The sequence below is a fragment of the Channa argus genome, chromosome 16 (genome assembly GCF_033026475.1).
Source record: "Channa argus isolate prfri chromosome 16, Channa argus male v1.0, whole genome shotgun sequence".
Lineage (NCBI taxonomy): Eukaryota > Metazoa > Chordata > Actinopteri > Anabantiformes > Channidae > Channa > Channa argus.
Genome location: NC_090212.1, coordinates 2,062,978 through 2,079,355, shown reverse-complemented (window position 1 = coordinate 2,079,355; position 16,378 = coordinate 2,062,978). Strand labels below are relative to the sequence as shown.

The 16,378-nt window shown below is 37.1% G+C and overlaps 1 protein-coding gene across 13 annotated transcripts in view; it reads left to right on the top strand.

The window, feature by feature from the left end:
• The window catches only part of nrxn3a (neurexin 3a), a 165,626-nt gene that overhangs the window by 13,332 nt on the left and 135,916 nt on the right, over window positions 1–16,378 (top strand). For all 13 annotated transcript variants that reach the window (XM_067478970.1, XM_067478960.1, XM_067478961.1 and 10 more), the window contains exons 3-4: window positions 8,989–9,009; window positions 14,833–14,859. In XM_067478970.1, the coding sequence (XP_067335071.1) occupies window positions 8,989–9,009; window positions 14,833–14,859 (48 nt within the window). The remainder of the gene's footprint in view (window positions 1–8,988; window positions 9,010–14,832; window positions 14,860–16,378) is intronic.

The window sequence follows — 16,378 nt, the reverse complement described above, 5'->3', positions numbered from 1 at the left end:
TTAAGAAATCCCAAGACTATAAATGGTGTAAAGAAAGAAAAGCAGCTGTAATAAAATGTATGTTCTTAATCTATATAGGCAGATTGTGGTGATATACTCTAGGTCTTATTACCTACCCACAAATAAAAATCTCAAAACCCCCAAAACATTTTTTTCAACTATGCACAAAAAACAAAAAGCCAGATTCTCATAGTAAAACAATGTAGTAATGTAGTAACAAAAACAGAGTAATGGTAAACTCTTTTTTTTTTAATCACTAATACAGTTTTCATTCACCAATGAATTCAAATCACACAACATTGTAATTTATGGTTAACTCAATAAAACTATAGATATGTAATACTGCAGGAGCAGGAAGGATTTGCTATATACAGACTAACTCAAGCCGTTTATCAAAAAACAAAGACTGAGTTCTTTGAATGCAGTTCTGAATGATTATGTGTATTTTCATCAGTGGGTTCCTCGTACTTTTTACTACCAGGAACTAAAGTCCAGGAACCAAGGAACAAGTAAATGTCACTGCCCTAACAAACCTAGTAAAATGATTAAGCTTTAACTTTTATTTTACAACTAGATTTACAACACCAGTGGAATAACAATTTAATCAGTGCAATAATGAAGGCAATGGAAGTACTTTGTAGACAGAGGATGGCTTCAGATTATATTACAGAAAGAACCATAATCACTATTAAAATGAAACAGGATTTATCGCATAAACCAGTAGCAAATCCAAGTATAACAATCCAAGTTCAAATGAAAAAAAAAATGCTTCCAAGGTTGGTGAAACTATAGACAAATGTGCGTACGTGCTTAGGAGAAAACAAGAAATAATGGGTGAAAGTCTCCCAAAGGCAACATGAAAGGATCATAAGACAATGTTGGGAGAGAAGTTTTCTACCTTGGCCTTTATGCAATAATTTTCTATAATAACAATGATATCTCAGTATTAAAGAGTGGGTGGGGAGAGATCATGCAAGATTACAGTTGGAATCTTAAACTTTACAATGAGCAAAAACAGATTTGTTGGACCAGACTTAAACAAAAAATTAAATCATAATAAAAACCTACTAAGCATCCAGCATATTTCATTTCACCCTGCTCAGCTGTCAGCCTTACTTGATGATCATTCTTGTGACTATGTGTGACAGACAGACCAGGTCAGGCCTTGGACCTCTGGTAGGACCCACGGGTGTGACCACTGTGTTTTCACAGAGCTCTTGACATTTTGGAAATGCATAAGTACTAATTGTCTCTTTGAAACTACACGGCTTACTGTAAATATTACCTGGTTTCAGTAGCTGATAAGCATATGGCAAAACCGGCCTATCTTGAACTAAAACCCCTGCCACAGGTTCTGCAGAGATAGGTTGTCTCTTTTTTACTCTAGGTGTCACAGAAGAGAAATAATTTGGTCTGGCCACTTATTTTATTGATGAGCTCATGTCATTGGTTTCTGTTTTACTATACCAGTGGGTTACTCAGTCTGTAGGCAGAGATCAGGCGTGAAGTTGATAAGTGGAGGATCGTGGAAAACTGGACCCTAGAGGGCAGCTAGGCAGTCTAATTGACCTGCAGGGTGGCTCATCTACTAAGGAAGAATTATATTGGCCTGTTTTACATGGAAACTCTCGACAAAGTCAGGGGAATGTCAGAATTCTAGTGAAAGGGGCTATTGTTCAGTGGTGTTCTCCATCTACCATGGATTTGAGGTTATTACCGAACTGGTTAAAGGTGATCACAAGCTACAGCTTCTTTCCAACTGCTCTTTGCAACATAGCTAGGAAGCAAACCACCCCAGTCCTGAAAGACCACCAAAATATGAAGGTATTTTCACGAGAATTCTCCAACCACTTCTCTGTAGTAGTAGAGCAGTAGCCCCCCTATTTAAAAATACCTTCAAGCCAAGACTCCTCTGTGCAGATGAAAAATATTCTTACAAACGCAGTCAGATCTGGTCCGGTATCTATCAAGAACTTACACTGCTCATCTTATTACCAACTTGACTATTATCATTTCCTTCCCAAGGATTGCACACTCTTGATTAAGATAAGGATTGGCATACCAAAGCTAAAAGCTGTCTCTAGCATGAATGACCATGCCACCATCTTTAGAGAGCTTTACAACAACATCATTCACTGCTCTTGTGCGTACAATGCTGGAAATTAGAGCCACCCTAGCAGCAGTCCATTGTCCTTGGTGGCAAGGCTGGAGCCTTACTGGAACACTCATTTAAATCATCAAGATCCTGGACCAGACCTGCAGTCGAAGACAAGTACATGCTGACCTGCACTATCCTAAAATCTCTTCTTAAGCTCCTGTCATTGCTCACTGTTAGAAAGAAATAGTTTGACAAAAGTTTAGTTTAGTTTCCTGCTTCCACAGTGTCAAAAATGTTTTCACTCAGAACGTAAGTACACTATAGGAAATAAGGTCCATGGTTTACAGTCCTCAAGAGAACATATATTTCTCCCCACTTACCCCTTTGTCAGCTGTTATATGACATAGCATATGTTAGAACCTTATGTTATAGCATTTACACTTTCTCAGAGACATGTGCCCTGAGAAATAGTCTCCACATACATGTTAACAGTCTGCAGATGGCTTATTATGTCCATTTGGATCACTGTTAGCCATAACCTGTTCCTTTGCAGATCGCTCTGAGGGAATGTGTAGAACTCTTCTACACATAGCTTGTTTCTTAAAAACAGCACAGTTAAAAACTGCAAAAATATTCCAGTTCTTGAATCTGCATATAAAAATTTCCTCCATCCACAACTTGTAAAATAAAGCTGGTCACATACTGTAACGAAACAAATCGAGCCACAACTTTTGTGTTCCTGCACCATAGCAGACTGGGGACTATCTGGGGTGGTGAGGGGTTAGTCTCAGGTGAACTTTGAAGCATTTTTTTGCGACAGAACATTTCTTACACCGTTGTTGCGTTCTGAGTGGAACCATTTGTGTGTACTGTGTCTGCTTTTCCTTTCAGCTGTACCCTTTTAAGGGTCGCCACAGCGAATAATCTGCCTCCATCTAATCCCATCCTGTGTGTAGTGCAGGAAAGCATAAAAACCAACACTCTGTCTCATATTCATAAATAGCACACAAGTTACTATTAAGACCAGTTTGAAAACTAATTCAAAACTAAAAGACAGAAAACAGAACTAATCCTTTTAAATTTTTAAACAGTACCTCTGTCTGCTGTGCATTAAGTAGTAAACCTGTCTTAATCTGCAACTGTGCTGCTGGATGATTTCACTGGTGATATCCCAACGTGAGCAGATGGTTTCAGCAGCCCACCCTGGCTGTTTCTCCAGCTGCCCTCATGTTCATCTCACCAGAAAACATGTCTCCCGGCAAAATCGGTCAGTGAGGAGATTAGGGCTGTTGCAAAGATGATGATTATAATGATAAAAACAATAATAATCAAAGCCTTGAGCTGTCTATTGACTTAATCTTTTATCCAGTAGAAAAGTGTGTGCTTGCGTGCGAGTGTACGTATGTACCACATGTTCTGGTTTACCTTCTGTTTTTATACATCCAGAAAACAATCTGTTAAACGAGCATTGATGGGGGGAAAGTAGACTTTGAAAGACCTCGTTAATCACTGTGCTCTCCCACTTTATCCAACACATCATGAATCATCCCTTTAAGTAATCCACTTTAAGCTCTAATCCCCTGCTATCCTTGCCTCACCTTTTGCGTATTGAATTAAAAGACTGAGTATTACTCTTACCTGGATTATATGTCTACTGATGAAAAAAAAAACTTTGTCAAAGCCCCAGTGTTTCTCCCAAAAATGGTGATCTGTTTGGATTTTTTTTCTTCAGAAGATGTAGATTAAAATCAGAAAACCCCCTGTTTTGGAATCCCCTGATATATTACAGTAATTATGTAAAGTTAAATGCTGGTAAACGTGGCCCTGGGAATTGTACCTGTGATATTTTTATTGCTTTGTTGACTGGTACCTTATTAAATATGTATGTATTTGAATGCCTCTCCATCACTCTCTCTCTCTCTCTCTCTCTCTCTCTCTCTCTGCTCTCACACACACACACACACAGCAAAGCTTGATGACAAAAAAGCAGCACAATACAAGGGAAATAAACTGTCAAAGGAAGTAGGTCAAGAGAGGGGACAAAATAATCACAGAGCAGGAGGGAGGGCATGTGAATACAGCTGATCGGCAGGAGAGAGGAGAGAGATTTTGGCCTTTGATAGTTAAATTGGAAAGGGAAAAAGAACTGAAAGATCTCTTAATCTGTTTGTTTCTTTCAGATTTTTTCCCCTCTTACTATTATCAGTGCATTATTTATTCTGTACGTACTGAACATACAGTAATCCTTGAAAGTTTAGGAACCTCATAGAATAATTTTATTTTTGCATTAATACCAAACAATAGAATACAATTACCAACATTCTACTTATTCCATTGTTTACGGGGGGAAATTATCCAATTTTTTTCTATATGTCATTGAATAAAATATGTGAAAGAAGCAACTGAACTTCTAGGATTATCAATTTAGTTCAGGGGGAAATTAGATTCATGTGTTTCAATCAAAGCTATGACAATGAGACAGGAGGCTCTGCTGAAATCTGGGACTTCACTATCAAAGTCTGATCTTGACAACATACTTTGTATAAGTGTGATATATCCTGAACAACAGAGATCCTAAAAGATTTTAGAAGAAGAGTTATTGATGCTCACCAGACCAGCTAAAGAATGACCAAAAAAAAATAAAATAATTTGTGTGTATGTCCAAATGAAGAACATTCAATACCACTGTTCCTCCTGTGGTCGACCAACAAAGATCACACCAAGACACTAAGAAGTGTGTAATTTTAATGCTTTAAAGAATTGGATTTATGGTTGAATGCTCAAAGTGACCTGTGTGTACGGTACATTACATTAATGTGTGGAGCAAGTGCAAAGCACTCTGGAACTATAGAGATCACAGTAAAGTACAATTTCATGGCAATATAAAGGGGACAGTAGACACAATCCATAGTATCAACTCACTGACAGTGAACACTGGACAATGACAGGTGTAGTTGGTTGCTAAAAATAAAAATAGTCTCCACTAATTTGTACACAATGATGATATAAAAAGCTTAAAAGACAAGTCATACAAGAGGAAACTAGTCCTTCCTTTCACTTTCTATATCTCTCTCTCTGTGTTTCTATCAGTCTACCCCCAACACACACACACACACACACGCGTGTGTGTGTGTTTCCACACATACACACTTAATCTGTTCTAATCTCCTTCTGTCAAGAGTGTTCCTCTTCTGTTGGTATTTGACTATGGAGTCCAATGCAAAGGAAATCTCAACTAAATCACATGGTTGAGAAACCACACAAAGGAATTGAAGCTTTAGTGAGATTATCCAAACATAACTCCCACAATGACACACACAAATACCCCCACGTCCCAGATGACCATTTGACCAACTCTTTTAGTGTTTGAGCACAGCTGACACGAGTCTTTGGTTGAAAGTGAATTAATAACTAATGCATATCTGATTGACTTCCATCTGCCGGCATTCACATTAATACCCTAACATGCCCAATTAGTCCTCACTAAAACATTTAATGCATCTCAAGTCAATTACATTTTAATTCATTTTCCAGCTACTTCATTTCTGTGAGTGCCCCAATTAGATAAAGCTACATATATTTATGTAATTAAAGAAGAGCATTGAGGACGAACATTGTTGGTTTTTTGTCATTCTACGGAAACATCTGCCTGTCCAGTGTGGGGCAATGGGTCACATGACAAGAATTTGACATTATTATTCATAGTTCCAAGAAGTTGTGACAATTGTAAGTGATAAAACTTGTTTGTACAAATGTAGCATCTGTACCACATCAACATGCCACTTCTCCACATTTATTAGAATTGCAAACATTTACATTTACATTTACTCATTTTTCAGACGCTCTTATCCAAAGCGACTTACAAGTGAGGTACAAGGCAGCAAAAGTCTAAGTCAAGGAGAAAACAACAAAGCAAAGTCCTATCAGAAAAGTGTTCACAGTTCACGAGATGCAAGTGCAGGAAAGAGAAATTTCTTTATTTCTTTATAGATTTAAGTGCATAGGAAGATACGGAAGAGTTCTGTTTTCAGCAGTTTTTGATCATTGGGAGAGAGTTTGCTGAGCGTGCAGAGTTTGGTAGCTCGTTCCACCATCGTGGGATCATTGCGCTGAAAATGTTTATGTTCCAGAATGAGTAAAGCAAATTCCATTTCTATGTTACTGCCCGTCTTTGCCATTTGTCACTTTCTTGACTTTGACCTAATCTCATAAATAGTAACCATAGCCAACTCTGTGCTTTGAATGTTTTCTGCACTACGACTATGAATGGAGGACGGTGTTCTCTTAAGCTGGGTTTGCTTTTATCACATCTTATTCATCTGTTCATTAGCTGTTGTTACCAGTTCATTTTTACCAAAAGCCATGCAGGTTCAAATCAAAAGGAAGCACATTTCCTTTTACTTTCACAAAATCATGACTCTCTGGAATCCTTCCATCCCTTTATACAAGTTGGTAAAGTTGTAAAATTTAACAAGGTGTCGCAATGTAACAAACAACACTGCACAACTTTATTAAGTCTACAGAAAACTGGATGCCCAAGTGTAAGATTTCAAGTAGCTGTTTAGTCGACACATTGTGTAATAATTAAATTGGTTCAAGCATTTCTCTCAGTGCACAATTTTGCACAAAATATTTACCTCTCAAAATCTTGGTAGCACTATACAATGAAGTAATATTTTGGAAATATGACAGTTAGTTAATATCTATATAAAGATATTTAGTTGTAATATTTAGTTATATCCACATAATGGGAGGGTAATATTTCTGTAATAACAATGCAACAGGAATAATATGTCGATAATAAATTAATACGATAATAACTAAAGTAATAACCAAGTAATAGCTCGGTATATGCAATAGCTATATGAATGTAAAATTTGGTTTTAATGTAAGTACAGTCCATTTTTTTCTACAGTAATCCAGACTGTCAGTGTTGGGTAATTTAATCTGCAGGAAAGGGTTTACCTGACTTTGGTAAATAGTTTTAATTCTATTTATGTCATAAGATGAATAAACTAAATATTAATACCTTGGATACCTTTGCTTCAGCAATGAAGACTTTTTTATTCTTCACATTCTAAATGGCAGCATTTTTGACCCATCCACACTGAACATACATATAGTTTTTTGTGCAACTGCACTACTTTTATCATAGTGTCATTGTGACTGAAAGGATTCAGCTATCACCAAATGTGCTCTGAGGTGGACTGCACTATTTTCAGTGACAGAAATACTGTATGTGGATCGCCAGCACCAGACACGATCTCTTTGTTTAGCTGATTATATGATCTAAATATTTGTTGCTTAGAACAGATGGAAACTACACAGGCCTGTACAGTAGTTCTGGAGATTTGGATGCTTTTCCCCTTCAGGTTCTGGAAAGTTGCAAGACTAAAAAACAATCAATAGGAGGCCAAAGTCACATGGGAAATGTGTAAACTAAATACCAAGAGTTACAGTAATTACCTGGACTTTTGTAGAAGTTTTTGACCTGTACAGCAACCACAGCTTCAGATGGCTTTGCATCTGGTGAGTTGTCAGGTTGTCAGGTTACCACTACACATTTTTTTCATGAATGTAAGTAGAAATGGGTATTTATGCATTTTATGGCTCTCTCTTTCATTAGTATTTCACAGAAACATGTATATGAAAATGTTTATAAATAAAATCAATTATTATTATTATTATTATTATTATTATTATTATTATTATTATTATTATTATTATTATTATTATATGTGCTCAATGATTATCTAATTTTAAGATACAAATTGCTTATTACAAACTATTACCTAGTTACAACCTATCATTAGATAACTTTACTACTTTTTTATTACTTATTTATTATTATTATTATCAACATAATAAAGAATAGCAGAACATTACCCCCCACTACAACTAGATACCTAGATATGCATGGCTGTCACTGGATCTGCTTGGTCTTGGTAGAAAATACAGGCACATATATTGTTGCTTTCAAGTATAATCATCGGTTAAGGCTGACATGTGCATTAAATTCTAAAATTATTATCTATTAATGCTGGATGCTTAGTTATGACTCCAGGATTCAGTGGTTTCCAATCATAATGTCAGTAATAAGTAATAGGTTGGAGTAAAGTGTAAGTTATAGGTTGTGCACATTTGTATTATAGCCATTAGCATAGCATTTGTGTTGGGATTTCGTAATAATGTCTATTTAACATTTTAACAATTTTATATGATTAAAGTTGTTGCTGTTATATTCTCTGCTAACAGAGTTCTCATTACCTTCATCCCTATATTGTGATTATTGTTATTATTTTGTATTAATTTGGGGTTAATACCATGACATTAGATGAATGATCTTACCTACTCTTCATTTTTACAGAGAGCAAAAATGGTAGTGTGACCAAAAGCTTGTACTGTATGGTTAGTCTGTTGATATTCATTGTCTCCAGCAGAAATGTGGTTGTTTGACATGCTCTACTTCACAGTGGCAGCACACATATCAAACTGATCAGTACAGTTCTGCAGTTGTTCCAATGTTTTTGTGTTTGTAATTTAGCAACACCACCTGCTGATACTGATTAAATGAGTATCTGAACAGGAAAATAACAGGACAAAAGAAATTAGTCTTTTTCAGTGTGAGGGGCGAAGAGATGCTTTTTTCTTCATGCTGGATATTTTTCTTTAAATTTCATCGAACTGATACCAAATGTTGCTGCTTTTACTCCTCGTTGCTCAAACTGTCTGCATTTTAAAAGACATGCACATGGCTGTGCCTCACTGCCAGCCCTCTGTATGGACTATGAAGGGTATTAATTATTTGCATGACAGTCACCATGCAAAGTGTGCGAGTGTTTCTAATGTTCTGTTTGTTTGCTCTTTTTCTCTGCTTCCTTCTATTCCAGAGGTCATCAGCAAAATGCCAGGTGAGTTTGAATGAGAGAAGATGTAAAATGTAAAAACATTGCAATCTTTGAAGTTATTTGTGTAGTTGTAGATTTCTGCTACATTGTGGTCTAGATGTATATGAAACTGTAATAATTGAGTAATTGACAGATATAGTCAGTTTGTTTAAAATAACAAATTAATTCACCTAAGCTGCTTCTTTTGGGATTTAAAGTGTCCTGAATGCTGGACTTCCTGAACATTTATCATTTGAGTTTTTTGTACAATCAATGAAAATTGGGTATTACAGTCCTGATTCTTTATTCTTCGCTTGCAACAGCAAAAATATGCAACTATCGTATACATTTGGCACAGAAGTGAAGGCTGCATCTTTACTTGATTGTTTTGCATATTACGTAAAGTGTAGCCCAAACTATTATTTTCTTACCATTTGATTTTCAGATTGGGCACTGAAATCAGTTGTAAACAGTGGACAAAAAATGGCTTAGAGTTTTAGAGTTTTTATTCAAATGAAGCAACATGTTTAAATTTTCTGCCAAAGAACATGTAAAAAAATTAGCTTTATCTTCCACCATTCTTATATGTAATACACATCATTATATAGCCTCTTGATGGTGGGGAGAAACCTTTTCAACTGGTTTTGGGCCACCAAAAAAAACCACACCTATATTTTATATCTATATATCTAGATACAGATATATAGATATAGATATATAGTTAGATGTATATCCTTCAAGGTTGATGGAGACTAAAACCAGAATTACAGGAGAGTGAAGGTTGGACACACCAAGTCAAATTCAAAGAAGTAGCAGCATGGAAGTCTATAGGTTGTGTGGTCTTATGGTGACTGCTGTTTCAGCAAGTCTGAACTAAAGAGTTTAGACACCAGATTTTAAGATATATTATCATAAAAGGTGTGATGAGAAGTAAGGGGGCATGGTTCCTGGCAACAGATCAATTTGGAGATCAGGAGGCCAGTGGGGTGGCTAAGAAGTTGCATGTTTCTTAATGAACACTTACTTTAAATCCTAATATTCTGAAGACACTGAAGACATATCTGGGAACACACTGTCGAAATTTTATTTCTCGAGTCTAGGAAAGCCAGACCATGTAATGAGTGCTCCCCCTCACAAGTCGATATATTCAATAATTAAAGATAACAGTGGTGAGTGGATACTGTGAAAACTGATATACTTATGGTGGTTACCAAATATGATGATATGAATGGACTCAGTTCTGTTGGTGACTTGGTGAGAAGGACAAGAAAAGTTGTGTGGTAGAAATAATCTTGAAAGAAGAGTATAGTCAAAGTGTTTTGCTAAAGACATTGTCTGACAGAATCATGAGTCGGAAACTGTAAATTGAAGGAGTAATGATACATAGCATCAGTGCGTATGCCCCACAAGATGGGGTTGAGATGGATGAGAAAGAAAGTTTTTGAAGAAGGTATGAAGTGGGCATACCCGATAAGCAAAAAGTGTTAATTGGAGTGGACGTCAATGGACATTCTGATGAAGGGACAGGAGGTGATGGGTAGGGACAGTCCCAAGGAAAGGAATATGGAAGGGCAGGTGGTGGTGGAATACAAATGGCATCGATGAGTACATATTAAAAAAGGAGCAATAGATGGTGACCTATGACAATGGAGGAAGATGCACACAGGTTGTCTATGTCCTATTCAGTAGATACAACATAAAATAGAAGGAAGGTATTTGCTATGATATCCAGACAGAGAAAAGAGTAAAAAAGACATTATATTGGTTTAGTAAGCCCAGGAAAGTTTAAGAGGAAAGAGGCAGGTGAAAAAGAATTGGGAAAGTAAGGTAGATGAGGAAAGTAGACAATTATACAAGAATATAGAAAACAAAGTGGAGAGATGGCAAAGGCTAAGGGAAAAGTCATATGAAGAGATATATCAGATGCTGAAAACTAAGGAAGCAGCAAAGGTTGTGGCTGCCCAGACAACGTAACCAAGCTGGGAGAGATGTGATGCAGGTTATGGTAGTGAAAGATGCAGATGGAAATGTGCTGACAAGTCAAGAGAGTGTGTTAGAAAGGTGGAGGGAGAACTTTGAGGAATTGATAAATGTAGTAAGGATGAAGTAAGGAAAGTAATGATTAGGGTGAAGAATGGAAAGGCTGTTGGTTCAGATGACACATCAGTGGAAATAGAATGGTAAGGTTTAAGGAAAAATGGCAGTAGAGTGGTTTAGCAAATAGTTTTAAACAGATTCTGGAAAGTTCAAGATGGCTGAGGAGTGTAAAAGTGTACTTGTTCCAATGTTGAGAACGAGGGAGGTGTACAGGGTGGAAGCAACTACAGAATCATGAAGTTGATCAGCCACAACATGAGGCTGTAGGAAAAAGTAGTAGAAGCTAGTCTGAATGGCGAGGTGACCATCAGTAATGATGCCAAAAAAAAAAAAAAAGCACCACAGAGTGTTGATGGAGAGGTTCAGGGAAAACCAGTGGGAACTACATTTTGTGCTTGTGGAGTTGGAGAAAGTGCTGAGAGTGGAGTTGTGGTACTGCATAAGGAACCTGTGTACAGTGCAGAGGTATGTGAGAGTGGTACAGGGTAGGACTGTGTGATAAAACGATAATAAGTATTGCAAAGTCAATTTTCCTTAAGAGAAATTTGAAACACGGTCGATACAACATCGATAGAACTTTTTTCATCATGTTTTGACAGACAACACAAACGGTCAGCAGCGCTGAACCAAGTAGGTTTATGCAAACAGCAAAGAGCTTAGGGTAACAGCCGGTGACAAAACCTGATAATGTTTGACTAGTGCAACCGTGACCACCAGCATGTCAGGATTGGGAGCGAGTTAATATAGAAATGTAGAGAAATGCTTTAGCGGTGAAAGGATTTACCAAGCAATGCTGAAAAAAGCTAAACTGTTTCAGCTGTGTCTGTTACCATGGCAACGACGGCTTTCAATCCGCTGAGTCACTTACGTTTGCTGAAGACAGGTTATAACATGCTCAGACTTTGCCTCACAAAATGTGCAAAATGTGAAAAAGTATTAATCCTATTAACAATATAAAAAAAAAATTTAAAAAATGGAGGGGCATGGTAACATACTTTATTTTAAAACAGCCCCCGTTTGTGATTTGAGGAGAACTTGTGGGCATCTGTTCTAATGGGCTCCAATAAGAGTTTCAGACAGAAAACAAAAATACCTACGTTATAATGTATAATTTGTTGAGGAAAGATGCAAGTTGACTGAAGAAAAGAAGAAAAAAGTTGATAAAAGTTCAAGCTAAGAAGTTAGAGTGCATTTGAAGTTGCCCCCGGTAGCAATACACACTAATGAAGAAGTTTAAAATTCACCAAAAAGTACCTCAAACTAAAACCGCAATTATTCACAAACAAATAGAAGATATTAAAAAGCAGAAAACAAGGCTGATAGCTGAAATCTTGAGATTAGCTAAAAGTTTGAATTGTCTCTCTAGGCTAAAGTATGCCTGACTAGTTAAAGCTGAAAGAGGACAAAGCTGGAGTCGCTCCAATAATTTGGATGAGGTAAAAATTACTGAAAAAAGCTGAATATTTTAAAAAGTAGAAAACATTCTAAAAATCTGCATGCATCTCCTTAATACGCTGAACGTTTTGAAGTTTGAATGTTGTTTCTAATTGAAACTAGGCCGAAGTAGTTAAGTCCCAAACAATGAACGGAGCACGGAAATCATCATCATAATAATAATAATAATAATAATAATAATAATAATAATAATAATAATAATAATAATAAAGATTAGGAACATTCACAGTAGATGACAACAGAACAGAAAATATCCCAGGGCTCAAAAGACGAAGTCATTGTTGAAAAGAGATTTTGAAAAATTTGGTAGCATGGAAATATTTTGGTTATTTAAAATCACACATGTTCCAAAAAAAGGAGTGTTGTTTTTTTTTTTACCACATAAGCTGTGCCATCCTCTTGAGCATGCAAAGTGCAAAATTTTAGAGTCAGGGGCAGGTGGTCCTCCTAAAACAACCACCTGTGCAACAACGGACCATGGGGTCCACTTTTTTCAGCGCCATGTCTCACAATAAATAGAGGTAGTTTTTTGTTACCTACTTCATTAATTTGGAACTGACAAAAAAAATTGTCATTATTTTGTTTTCCCCTGTAAAACTTGAAACCCTTAAGATTTTACGTTTAGATTCAAGATTTTACAATGAAGTTTTTTATTCTTTTAAGTTTACCAGCAATTTACTGTCCTCTTGTAAAACCTAAAAGCTTCAGAAAGAAAACCTAACAGCTACAGCGTGGTCAGAAGTTCGATTTTAGTTCATTACATATAATTATTTTTATTATTTGGAATAGTTGTATAATGTTCTGCAGTTTATTTGTCCCGTTCAATTTGTGACAGAAAATAAATCTTCTCATCACACCTAATAGTAAAAGGAATCTTTAATCTGGACAGAGATAGTGATTTGGTTTATATCATGACATATATCAATATCGATTGATTTGAAATCAAATTATCGTACAGGGCATATAACAGTGTTATAGCAGTGAAGTGTGTGATGGTACCAACACATTGGTTCAAGGTGGATCCGCTCTCAGCCCCTTCCTACTTACTATGGTAATGGACAGGTTGACATGATGAGGTCAGACAGGAGTCTCCATGAACTACGATGTTCGTACATGACACTGTGATATGTAGTGAAAGTATGGAGCAGGCTGAGAAACACTTGGAGAAGAAGGGGGTACGCACCAGAGAAAAGGGAAGGGAAAGTCAGTAGGACCAAGATGGAGTACAAGTGTGCAAATGAGAGAGAGCATAGTGGAATGATGCAGTTGCAAGGGACAGAGGTGGTGGAGGTAGATGAGTTTAAATACATAAGGTCAACTGTTCAAATGACTAGAGAATGTGGCAGAGAAGTCAGGACTGTGCAGACAGGATGGAATAGATTGAGGATTGTCAGGAGTATCTGCAAGAATGAAAGGAAGACCAGCCATGTTGAACAGCCTGGAGATGGTGGCACTGAAAAAAAAAAAAGACAAGAGGCAGAGCTGACAGTGGAACTAAACCTGCTGCAATTTTTGTAGGGAGTTTTCAAGGATGGATTAGGAATTAGTATATCAGAGGGACAGATCAGGTTGGACAGTTTAGAGATTAAGTCAGAGAAGCAAGACTTAGCTAGTTTGACCATGTGCAAGGGAAGGATGCAGGGCATATGAAGAAAACAGTGCTGGGGATGGAGTTGCCAGGCACGAGGTGGAGTACAGGAGTGCATATGAACCAACAGATACATATATGTGTGAAGAACAGGGTAGAGGTCCAAACATTGGCAGCTGGGTTTTTTAGGCTGGCAGGGCAGAACTGGCAAACAGATGTGGCTTGGTGTGTCATGGCCTTTAGCTGCAGAAAGGGTCAAAACTGCAAATCTAAGAGCCAAATACAATGTCGCTCTTTAAGTGATGGACATGTCTTAATCAACTGTTTGCTAACACACACAGTCAGGGGATAATACACTATGTCAATGTTGTGTCCACATCTTCTTTCTGCTGCCAGAAAATCTGTTATTGCAGGTTTAAATCCTTGTATCAGGTCAGTGAGCTCTGTTATTGAACTTGAGGTAGAGAGGAGGTTTCCGCACGATATTTTTCCTACTGACATGCTGTTCTTTTATGAGGAAGCCTTCTGCTCAGTCACAGGAAGCTTTGATACCTGTCAGTGTGCTCTGATGTCATGTTTTCCATCTAGGGAAAAACATGTATCATCACAATACTAATAAGTATTGAATCTAAGTGTTCTCTTTTCTCAAGTGTTCTCTTATATCCTTTTCTGTTTCCTCTCCTTTATCCCTTTGTCATCTACTCAAGGCCTTGCACATATGATGGCAGAACAAGGTATGACTCTCTTTGCCTCTTCTCAGTCGTGTCTTTGTTTTGTTTTTGTTTCCAGTGTGGAGTTCCATGGTTTGGTGTTGGTGTAGAATATATATCATGTCCTCCAGAACTTTGCGTACATTTTTGTGATCACTGCAGTCTAAATGCCTTTAGGTTTCGTGACAGCTTTTGCATGTTGCCACATTTTTATGATGTCTTAAATTGCAAGGTTGTGCCGAATTCATGGAGGATTGGTGGAATTAATTTTTGCGATCACAAAATTGCAAATTTTATTTCCTGGAGGGACTGATGTAGTAAAGTGCATGGTTTCATATGTATAGTGCATTGTGACATAGAATGTTTGAATCTTCTGTACTGCCCTACAAAGCCAGAATGCAGTAACTACACATTTGAAGATGAGTAACAGTAAATGCCCCAAGAATTTCATTGCTACCTAATAAATTAATGATCATGATGACCCCCCCCCCCCCAATTGTTGAAACAATTTAATATGAGACAAGTTTTTGATGATTCCATGCAAATTGACCTTAATCTGGACATTGAGTAATGTCAATTGGAGTTCTTTCATGTTAGGGCAAAATGCTCTACTAGTCATCTTAGTAGCTTCCTTAGTCTGAGGAAAGTTGGCCAGGGCTAAGTTAAGTAGATTGATTCTCCATGTTGTCCTTTGTTTCTCACCTGACCTATATGGGCTTTTCCGGTGGACAATAGAGAAGCTGAAATCAGGGAGAGTCATTGAAGTGTAATGGTCACAACGTCTCAACCCTGCATATCCCTAAAATTGAACTTTTAGGGTGCGTTCACACTACTGGCAACATATAGCTTGGCCAGTGATGGCTGCCATTTATTGTCAGTTAAACCTGGTGTAGTTCCTATATACACCCTGCTACTGTATGAGATACATACAAAAGGACCCCAACGACACAACAGGAATAGCTAAAGAAACTTTATGTAAATCTGCTGTGACAGAGTTCATGGACAGCCGGGTGAGAGTCAGTAGAAAACATTTTAAATCCAGAGGAAAGAGATCAAGTTTACTGTCAGACATTTTTTTAATGTAACCGGATAAACTGATCACAGTGGTATCAGTTGAGTAATTATTTACTGTTTTTAACACAATATGTAACGTAAGTTACAGGAACTGAAAAAAGAACAACTTGCAGAAACAAATCACGGCGATTGTTGGTGTGTTTTGCAGTAGAGGACAGATCAGAAAACCAAATATCCAGTCGAAGCAGAGCATGTACAGTTGTATGCAAAAGTTTATTTTGATTTTCATTTTGATCTATCAAATAACTGAAGGACAAAGTAATATTTCAGTAGTCAAATGAGGTTTATTGGATTAACAGAAAATGTGCAATATGCATCAAAACGAAATTAGACGCTTCACCACTGTCCTGCGATTTATTGTACGTAGTGTGAACCTGGCGTTAGGTGTGACTTAACTGGTGGATGTGTACAAGGGTCTTAATCATGTTAGGGATGGATAAAATGGCAGTATGAAAAAATGGGAGACAGA